Below are 11,382 nucleotides of genomic sequence, written 5' to 3'. Positions count from 1 at the left end.
TCTAATCTAGTTTCTGCCCCAGGCAGGGTGACTAAGTCATCCCAAAGACAGGAAGGTTCATGCAATTTGTAAAGATCTTACTGAATCCTATCAGGCTGAGAGGTGAGTTGCCTGTCTGAGGCTCTGCAAAGTGCTTTGGAGCTTTTTAGAGGAAAGGTACAGCACAGATGCAAATTAATAGCAATACAAATCAACTCAATTCCCATATGCATAACCATCTAGCCCAACGAAAGGAATACATGGAGCCCCGGGCTGCAATGCCAGTCTTCTTTGGAAAATATATTTATTATTGATAGTGAGTGCAGTAAAGATGTCAGTATTCATAATCGAGAAGAGGTTGTATAAGCCAAGGTTGCCTTTATGTTGATAAAAAATGCCTTATTTCACTTGTAATCATAAACATTATTCCAGTAAAAGAGGTACATTTTTCTCTCCTTTTTGTCTTACGTACATGATCACCATAATAAGTTAAAATGAAGTAGCTCTTCTATAGTCAAGGGAGAAAAGAAAAAGAAAAAACCAACATGCCAGAGCCTAGATGATTGTACCCAGCATTTCTGGGCTGAGATGGAGGTATAGTGCCCTCCCCTCCCCACTCCAAGGACCCTAGCCCCCATCCCAAGCCCCAAACCCAGCTTTGCTGGAGTGAGGGTTTACCCAACTGTGGAGCCTGGTAAGAAGAGCAAGCTGAATAGAAAGTTAAAAAGGTGGAGAGGGCTGCCTTTCTCTTTTAATTGTCACGAACAGGGCTGACTGACACTGCAGTGTGTCCTTGTTTGTTGATCCCTGATCTAGGCCTCGGCTTTTCAAACTGCAGTTGATCAAACTGGGATATGCTTCGGCTGAATCTGCTCTCTGGTGCTTCTCTTTAATCGTTTTCTCCTTAAATGGGTTACTTTCTTACTAGGAAAAAAAAATGTTCCACCTCTGGAATTAACGTTGAGGAGTTTTGCTTGTTCTAAAAGTTGACTTTATCCTCCCTTCTCAAGCATGCTCTGCAAGAGAAATAGAAAACATGAGTTTTACCAGCAGAAGGGAATCCCAAAAAATGACAATAACTGTTTAGTACTATTTGTATTACTTTTCAAGATCTACTCAAAACCACATAAAACAAGGCGTATGCTTCTTGGTCTCAAAATACTATTACCTTTAATGAATACCACCGTTTAATGATGTATAATTTCCAAATGACTCCACCCCCCCCACCATACTAAGCTGACTCAAGAGTGAACATGGCATGGATTGTAGGGGGGTGTGGACATGTGTGTTGTCTCACTACCAGGGGCATTTGGAAACACGTGGGAGTATTTCTGGTGGCCACAGGGACTGGGGTGAAGCTACTGTCAAGGCAAAAGGGGTGGGGGGAGGCATGAAGTAGTGATTAAACGTGAAAGGCTCCAAGAGGGCAGAATCTCTCCCAGAAACCTCTGCCCATTCTAGGCCAGAAGGCAGATGTTCATGAGCTTGTTGGGCTGGACAGAGCTACAAAGGTGAGTATCTATTTTCAAATTGCCAAAATGGCCCCTAGATCCTATTTAGTTTTTTATTTTTGTGAATGGGGTAGGGGGTGGTACACAGAAAGAATTCAACTATCAGATTAAAACTCTATATTTAGCCAGGGCAGGGGATATACTGCCTCAATTCTTAGGAATCTTTAAAAGACAAAAGTGATACTTTCCCCTTTAGTTTTAAAATAATGCAGAAGAGGAAGGAGGCTGTGTCAGGCCCAAGGTTGTCTGTGATTCATCTGTTTACACCTTCTTCCCTACAGCCCTCATCACTCTAGCCATTTATTCACTCAGCTCTTAACTGAGCTCCTACTAGATCATCACTGCACTGAGTGAGGTGCTGTGGGGAAACCAATACACACGCCCATCGCAAGTTAAGATATAATATACTGTAATAATTAGCTATTTAAAAATATATACTGGCTAAATATATGCTAAAAATTGATTTTACTGAAATAAGTAATACATACACGTAGGATAAAATTTAAGATAAACCAGAGAATACAGAGGAAAAAGTAATTTTTTTCTCTCTTTCCTATTTCTTAGTTTCTTGGGTATCTTTCCAGGAAAGTAGTAATTCAAAAGAGGAGTGGTTCTAACTTGTTCAGGGGAAGAGAACTCTCTAGAACTGGAGTGCTCAGAGGAGGCTTCTAATAGGATCTTCTAATAGGATCTAATAGGCTTCTAATAGGATGCCCTCAGAGAGCATCTCTCTGAGTCTTGCAGAATCTAGGAAGAAGGACCAGGAGTAGGTTGGGGGGGGTGAGGAAAGGAAGCAGCGGCAAGGATTTGGAGGGAGGAGCATGCCCAGTATGTATGGAGAGTGGAGGAAAAGACTAGCCTAGCGAGACAAAAGGGTATACACTAGGAATGTACCAAAGAAAAGAGTGTCAAAAGAGTCACCAGAGTGAGAGCTTGGCCGAGCTACTTTCTGTTGGCTTCTGGAAAAAAACCTGGGAATCCACCACATGTCCTTAAATAGGAAAATGTCATTTAGAGGGCTATCCTGACATCCTTGGCATAATGGATCCAAGAGATGAGAATCTGGAAGTAAGAAGACCAGGGCAGGGGCAGAGCAGGAATCAGGGTGGAAATGAGAAATAGAGCCATAAAAGACATGGATAGAAAAACAGTGGTGAGACCTAAGTTATGGTGATCCTTGTGACTGGGAAGCGAGGATGATGGCATCACCAAGAGAAATGGAAAAGTCAGTGGGAGGAGCCAGCCTGGAAATGAGAAAAAAGACTTAAATTTGGAGTTTGTAAGAAATTCCAGATGGAAATGTCTAGAGGAAAGTTGCTTGAGAAGAGATGTTAACAGTCTTTAGAGATAAAACTGAAGATGAAGAGAAATGATTGAAATAACAGGGCAGAACAGAAAGAGTGGAAGGACAAATAAGAGAGTGTGCTAGTCACAAAAGTACAGGATGGTAGATTATCCTGACTTAGCCATGATTATAAGTTGCTAAGAAGTCTATAGGGCACAAAAGACCAGATCCAAAAGTAGGCAAACTAGTTTAGAGAGAACACATATAGAAATGGTCACAAAATACATTCAAGGAGGAAGTCAATTAGAAAAGCCAGATGCATCCAGAGAAAACAGGAAAGACAAAACAGATAAAGCAGAAGACTTTGCTCAGCAGAATTGTCTTATAATGGACCACTACTCAGCCACCAAAAAACAAAACAAAACAAAAAAAACAAAAAGAAAAAAAAATCTTTCCACTTGCAATGATGTGGATGGAACTAGAGGGCATTATGCTCAGTGAAATAAATCAGAGAAAGACAATTATCGTATGATCTCATTCATATGTAGAATTTAATAAGCAAAACAAAGGAGCATAGGGGAAGGGAGGAAAAAATAAAACAAAGATGAACTCAGAAAGTGAGACAAACCATAAGAGACTCTTACTCACAGGAAACAAACTGAGGGCTGCTGGAGGGCAGGGAGGTGGGGGAATGTGGTAACTAGGTGATGGGTATTAAGGAGGGCACGTGATGTGATAAGCACTGGGTGGTATACAAGACTGATGAATACTGACCTCTACCTCTGAAACTAATAATACACTGTATGTTAATTAATTGAATTTAAAAAAAAAAAAAAAACACCACCACAATGTGCGATTTCTCTCAAACCCATCATTCACATAAGCTCTGTATTTGTTGGAAAAATTAAAAATTGAGCACCTATGATGTAAGAGTCAGACCAGACAATGTCCCAGTATCACAGCATCTCATTTATCCTCTTGTGGCTTGATCTGTGTGAGATGACAACTGTGTGTCCAGTTATTTGGACAGGAAACTATGAATTCCAGATATATAGACAACCTCACCACAACAGTCTAGGTTAATACAAAATGGAAGTCAGTATAGAGTAGATTTATACTGAGTGCATCTAAAGGCATTTAGTTAGTTACTGAAGAAAATTATCAGCTTAAGAGCGATGCCATTTAGCATTTTGGGAGTTACACACTCACTACTTTCTTCAACAAACCAATGGGAACTTGAATCTATTATGTGCCTGGCCCTGGCTGGTTTGAAGATCAGCGGGCCAGTCTAACAAAAAGAGTAATGGAACACTTTTGAGCAAATCTAAAACACAGAGAAATCACTACATTCACAGAATAGCCTGCTACATGTATTAAAATTCTAAATTTCAAAGATAGCACAACAGTTCCACTAATTCACAGGTGGCTCCTTGAAGATACAAGGAACGAGGGAAGGCTCTGGGGCCAGGCTATACACATGTTGTAAACTGCACCTAGCTGCCAACAAAGGGTGGCAGAGGTGATACAAAACCTCCTCATTTCGGTCAAAGACGTTAATAAATAAAACGTCAAGTTGAAATTTTAAAAAAAAATAGACTGGCAAATACTCTATTATCACCATATCCTAACTATGCAATAAAACCTGCTCAAAACCCAGGTCTTAGGAACTCTGGCTGGAGGGATTCTGAGGCTTGAAAAGGTCTGTGTCACTTAGTGTCACCTTACAGGTTCTCCCACAATCTCTGTATGGGCTCTGTAAGTCGCTGCTGTTGGGCTGAATTTCAACACTGCATAAATTTAACACTGCATAAATTAACATAGGAAATTCCCCGAAGAATCAGGGAGAAGATTTGCAAGTTATAAAAAATTGCTTCCTTCATTTAAGGAACTGCTAACACTTAATCTTAATGTGGAGAAAGAAATTCCTTGCATTTGCTCATCATTCACGTACACGGGCCTGCAGAAACTCCTTCTATAAACAGCAGGGTAAATTACGGAGAGGAGAGAATGGCTCAGGCACCAATACTGCTCTGCCCCCAAGTCTCTTCCTGATTCCAGCCACCAAGGAGGGAACAACTGGCGGCTCACACTCGTCACACAAGAGCAGTGCCTCTGGAGACCAGAGATTGCCTGTCGTTTCCATTTATTAAAATGATCTTAACTGTTTTCCTCAAATATTTTTGCTACACAGTAATCTCATCAACTGATTTTCGAATTATAGCTTTCTTGAAGGGGTTGACTATCATAGCAATGTGTCAGCTACTGGATGTCTCAATATATTTAAGAAGAATTATGGCAACCCTGGATTGCTAAACAATCAGCATGAAGAGCATAAAAATATACTTTTTTTTTTTTTTAAGATACTATTCAGAGTGCTTGTCTCTGAGCTCCCCTGGCATCTCACCAAGATTTGAAAGCCCTAATGAAGCGGGGTATGGAAGCAGGAGGGTTTATGAGGAAGCACTAAAATGAGAACGTGTCTGGGTACACCTGAGGTTTTCCCAAGGAGGGACATGAAAAGTGGGGAGTAAATGATGAGGGAGTTGGTGAAGACACCACGAGGAAACGGTGAGATAGAAGCCAAAGTCATCAATAAATTCAATTTGTGAGGAGCAGAGATGGGCTTTGCCTGCACACCAATCACTACTCCTGACCACCTGAAAATCTCATTAGCTAATAACTCCCTGTGTCCTCACTCTCTGCTCTCCCCTCAACAGCCAGTGACATTCTTTATTCTTCCTGCTTAATGCCTGGATCTGGTTTCATACCTTCTCTGACAAATGCTCTGTGTAATATTCAAATTAAGTTACGAGTAATTAACTGTTTACACAACTTGCCGCAATAACAGACAAAACACAAACATATTGCAGTTCTAACTCTTGAAGGATAAGCACTAGAAAAGAAACGCCTATTAAGAAAAAGGAGTCTATTATCATGATATTTCTTCTATTAAACCCAAATTTAAAAAAAAAAGGAAAGAAAATGCCGTAGAACGACTATTACTCTTAGACTATTACTTTGAGAAGCATTCCTATGATAGAAGAGACTGGGGATAACACATGTAAAGTTTGGGATTCTGTTTGCTATGTTGTGACTCCAACTCCAAAGGGCCACCCCACTGCAGGATGAGAACACCTATTGTGGAACACCCATGTGTCAGCTGGAGTGTGAGCAGCCCAGCTGGGCGATTAATAAATGTCATTAGGTGATGATGATAAAGAGGCCTTCGAACATGATAAAAACATGCTCCCATGGGTCTTCCCAGAAAACTAACCTTGATTTATCTTTGTGTTCCCTGAGAGTAGGCATCTGTGGACATAAGAAGCAAGCACATAAAGAGAGGGGCCCCTGTGGTGGGTCAGGAGAGGGGAGCAGGGTTACTGGAGCCAGGGGACCATGTGACATTGGTTCAGAGCCTCTTTCCTTCCCTCCTGCCCATGCAAACCAGGTGCATCTCTGCACCCAGGGGTACCTACAGTTTCAAAGGAGGCAACGGGAGGGGAGACTGACTTCTTTCTAAGGGGCTCCTGCGCTCTAAGACCTCTTCCAATTTGTTCTTGAGGCTGAACTAGGAACAAGTTTCCAGGGTCGGTCTGCTCATATATCTACCACATGGCTCAGACCGGACAAGCAGTGACAGGGAGTGGCCAATCCTCAACTCCCACATGGCTCAGACCAGACAAGCAGTGACAGGGAGTGGCCAATCCTCAACTCCCAAAAGAGAGAAAACAGAGACTTAGCAGGGCCTCTGAAAGATCGTAGACCTCTAATTCAGTTTAGGTCAATGGGCTCTAGAGCTATGCTTGTCCAACTCGTGTACACAGTTACTTGTTGAGAGTTCGGATGTCTGGGTCATCAGGAGTAGGCTATTTTGGTCTGGAATCTGCCCTGTATATAGGTCACTGACACTCTGTGAGTGCAATTTTTTTCCAGGTGAAAAGACAGGATTAGGTCACATGATCTCTAAAATCTGTCTTGCTCTAAAAGCCTATGACTCTACTAAATCATTTGGATGCACTCTATAATTCATCTGAAAACAATGATAAAATACACCTTGCTCTGGCACTGGGTTTTTCTTTCATGAACCCTTATTTCTAGAGTGACAGCGATTACTTTGTTTTTAGGCCTTCTTCACACAGAGGGAAGTATTTGAGCCCTGGTCCAACACAAACCCAAGTCACGGGGGAGATAAAATACAATGTCCTTAAGAAGGCTGACACCTCCTGCCATGGTACATCCCTCCATATGCCCCGATCTTAAGGTTTTCTATTTTGGAGGCTACCCATAGATTGGAGGTGTCATTTACATTTTGGAAATAGAGGACAGAGTACCCTAACACATTGGGCTGAAGGAACTTCATATTAAGATGTAGCCTCATTCACTACTACTGCCAGGTGACTTTCTGACGTCCCCAATGATGCCAGGAGGGAACATAGGACCAAGGTGAGCACTGCCTTGCTTATAAGATGCCCTCATTTTGATCCTTCCTTCAACTGAGCTGCTTACTTGGCTAATGACCCACTGCCCACTTGTTGATTTAAACTTCTGTGGCAGTTTATCTTCTCCTCAGTGGCCTCCTTTATCTGACTCCAGGTTCACACTGACCTCTGTCCTTTGGAATCTCCTGGGTCTGGCTGGTGTTTTAAGTCCTGGGCTTTCCTTAGTTCTTCTGATCTGGCGTCCTGCTCTGTCTCCACACTCCCTTGCCACGCAAGATCCACAATGGATAGGTGAAAGCCACTGCAGAACAGGGCAGCCCAGAGCAGACGAGAGGCAGACAGCCTACATTTTCTAATGGACTTTATTAGCAGGCAGGCTACTTTCTGCCAAACAGGGCTGTTTCTCAGTACATTGCCTTTGGAGAAACTGTTCTTACCCTCTCCTAGTTTATTCCGCCACTTTGGCTTCCCTGAGGCTGTCAGAAGCATCAGCTTCAAGGAAAGGGCATACAGCCGTAGGAGGCTGGGCAACATGCAGAAAACCAGAAGTGCAAAGTTGAACGTTGAGAGAACAACCTAAAAGGCAGAGGTACTAGTGCTGGAGGTCCTCAAAGCTGGGGTGCTGCCTATACCAAACAGACATGTCCTGGCCTGAAATGTGCTCATAAACGTGTGCTCCTGTGCACACAAACTTGCTCTCCTGGGATACCTGGGTGGCTCAGCGTTTGAGCATCTGCCTTTGGCTCAGGGTGTGATCCTGGGATCCCGGGATCCCGGGATCGAGTCCCGCATGGGGAGCTGGTTTCTCCCTCTGCCTGTAATCTCTCTCTCTGTATCCCTCATGAATAAATAAAACCTTAAAAAAAAAAAAAAAAAAGAAAGAAAGAAAGAAAGAAAACTCTTGCTCTCCTGAATGGAAGTAGAATGAGTCCCACAGCATCACGGCTGGAAGGACCTCATGAATCACCTAGTTCAAACCCATAATTTGGCAAAGAGAAAACTGAAGCCCAGGTCACCATGGCTAGATTAGAATGTCAGCTACAGTATTTCCCATGAACTCTACCTTCCAGGGAACACGTAATGTTTGCTCAGAGTCCGGCCAACTTCTGTACCATTCTGTCAGCAGCAGGGCCGGGACAAGAGTTGGAATGCTTTGAAATGCCCCCTAAGAAGGCTACACCCCAAGCAGCCAGATGTTGCCAGAAAATATCAGGACAGTGGGGTGTCCAGGGAACAGAGCAATGTAGATCTGAGAGAGGTCCCTTTACTATCCTCCCTCCCACCTTTTGATAAAAAGAACTTGGGTACATTTTGGTCCACTGGTGGCAAATACCACCAGCTTCCCATTTCTCTCCCACCTTCTGTAGTCTCCTGTAAGGTAGGTGAATCAAGATTGAACAGAAATCAGGTTATAGTGGCAAGAACAGGTAATTTAATCTGTTTATAGAGAGCTATGAAGCTAGGCAGATATGAGAAATAACAGTCTATCAATTGATGTCTTCCTACATTTTTAAAAGCTGTACCTCATACAGCTAGCCAGTAGCTTTTACGTCTTAGAAATAATAATTACAGCAATTTATTATCTCTTTATCCTGATGAAGAACACATAACTTAATATACTGGAAGTAACAGTCTCAATGTCTCAACCCATGAAGAATTGTTTAAGAATAGCTGAAGAAAGATTGATGTGAGTAAATGGATGAAGACAGGAATATCCGGAAATTTTCCAATCAGTAAAATCTATTAGTCTACAGTACAGTGTCTCAAGGGAACCAGTGAAAGCCCAATCTTATGAGTCATTTAAAAGTGGAGTGGATTTGGTTCTTGGAGTTCTTCCAAGGGGAAAACTCTTGCAGTATACCGGAAATGACAGTACACCTAATGGGTTGCTGTCATGTTGACCATTTTCCACATTAGCATGTCTAGGTGGTTCTTTGGGTTTAACAAGGGAACACAAGAAAGGGGAACTGACTGGTCAGGATCCACTACAACTGATGCTCAGGACTACTATACTGCTGAGGCTCCTTCTAATAACAATGGGCAGAGTTGGGGGTCACAAGGTTAGGCCAACTTGAGAAAACTGGAAACGGGCATTAGAAGAAAAGTTGGGGACCTCCAGCAGAAATGATGCTCTCAACCCCCTGTGGGCATCTTGGTGTGGTCTTAAAATAGGGTACCTTTCTGCGTGGCCTTAGTAATCCCACCTCCCTATTTGTGACCTTCAGTCTCTACTATGACTTAATTTGATATTCATGTATTTTCATGTTTTTCTCTACACTTCATGATCATCGTTGACATTTTCTCTCATCGCCTTATTTCTGTATTATGTATATATTCTATATTCTGTATCATGGACATCCCGTCTCATATCTAAAACAAAAACCAAACACCATTTAAAATTTTTTTTTTGTTTTGTTTTTATGGTAGGGTATATCTTGGTCTCGTTGTTACATTGACTGTCACGAATGCCCTGGGTTTCAATTCTCTCAACTGGAAAACAGCGAAAATAAAACCATCTCTATTTACATCTCAGGTTGTCATAAAAACAGGCAAAAGAATGGATGTGAAATCACCTGGAAATCTAAAGTACTATAGAAATACAAGGTATTATTGCTTCTTGTTTTCTTGCCTATTACAATGTTGCCCATCTTAGGATAAAAATATTTTGTGGACAGCTATCTTTGTATTATTACCTGGTGCTATAACTCCCTGATATTTGAATAGAAGGGTCGTGAAAACAGGTACCTCAAAACACACTTGCTGGAAAGAACATTAAATTATGTTGCAGATGGGGGTGAGGGGGCCTATTTTGGAATCACCAGTAATAATCTGGTGCTCCAGGATGATCTGTTTAGTGGTTTCAACATGAAATAACACAGCTGAGGAAAAGAAGGAAAAATTAAGATGTACCAAATACTTTATATAAATGTAATCCCCATGACACTGGGGATAACATCACCTCAATTCACAGACAAGAAAAATCAATGCCCGAGGTCACAGAGTTAGTAAAAGACAAATCTTCAGTGCATACCCAGATCTGCCCAATTTGAACTCCCCACTGCACTGTGTGGCATATTTGATGTTGTCACAGAGTAACTTGTGTTTTATTGTATAAATATATCCCATTGATCGCATGGCACTAGATGCAGACAATTCAACACAACCCAGATAGACAGGGTGGAGTCAAAACTCCATGCACCCTTGCAGTTGCCACTTCAGTAATGTTACATATCACACTGTGCAAATAGGCATGTTAGATACCAGCACAGAAACATACACGTTGTCACAGCCATTCTTTGCACTGACTACTACCTCCACCCCAATATGGCACTAATATTAAGTTAGAAAAATCCATGAATCAGCTTGCAGGTCCCAGGGGCTTCAGTTAGTACTAAAGATTGGGGCTTGTTAAGAACATATCAGAGGTTGTCTTTGACAAATAAAATGTACTAACTTAACATGAGCAACATTACTTCTACCAAAGACCTTTAAAGAAAAGAATCACTGGCATGCTAGTAGGAGTTACACAGTTGGAGCTACAAGCAAGAAACAGAAGAAAGCCTCAAGCCAGTAGGCTTTTAAAGAAAATACAGGCTTTTTTTTTTTTTTTTTTAATAAATCTTGGTTATATATTTTTTTCTACTAGTGTTGATGTTACTTTCCAGCTACCCAGACAATACCAACCCTCCCACAAATATCAGAAATTTATAGTGTTAGAAATTTACACTAAGTGGTTTTATTAAAACTACAGCAAATTAGACTACAGAAAGCCATGCTGTGTTACTCAAACACTACATTTAGTTGGGTCAGAAGGCCAACTCTGGGGAGTTTGTCAGCAGAAGGAATCAAGGTTTCCGACAATTTCTGTCAGAACAACCTATATCCAACTGCTAAATCAGTTAAATGATGGGCAATTAGGTGATCTGCCAGAATTGAAAATTTGCGTCAGGGTTTATCATTAGCTTTCTAAAGCACATGAATTAGAGAACACACCCACAATCCCAACCATCTCTTCAGCTCTTCTCCATTAATATACAGGAAAAGATTATAAAGAATGAGCTTCAGGACGCCTGGATGGCTCAGTGGTTGAGCGCCTGCCTTCGGCCCAGGGCGTGATCCTAGAGTCCCAGGATCGAGTCCCACATCGGGCTCCCTGCATGGAGCCTGC

General features: G+C 41.8%; 1 protein-coding gene across 2 annotated transcripts in view; it reads right to left on the bottom strand.

Moving 5' to 3' along the window:
- Window positions 1–253: 253 nt before the first annotated feature.
- Window positions 254–11,382, bottom strand: part of CHCHD3 (coiled-coil-helix-coiled-coil-helix domain containing 3) — a 278,196-nt gene continuing 267,067 nt past the window's right edge. For both annotated transcript variants that reach the window (XM_038556475.1, XM_038556476.1), the window contains one exon: window positions 254–995. In XM_038556475.1, the coding sequence (XP_038412403.1) occupies window positions 972–995 (24 nt within the window). In that variant the 3' untranslated portion in view covers window positions 254–971. The remainder of the gene's footprint in view (window positions 996–11,382) is intronic.

This window comes from Canis lupus, chromosome 14 (assembly GCF_011100685.1).
Source record: "Canis lupus familiaris isolate Mischka breed German Shepherd chromosome 14, alternate assembly UU_Cfam_GSD_1.0, whole genome shotgun sequence".
Lineage (NCBI taxonomy): Eukaryota > Metazoa > Chordata > Mammalia > Carnivora > Canidae > Canis > Canis lupus.
Note: the sequence above shows the minus strand (reverse complement) of the source record. Positions and strands in the feature narration are given on the sequence as shown.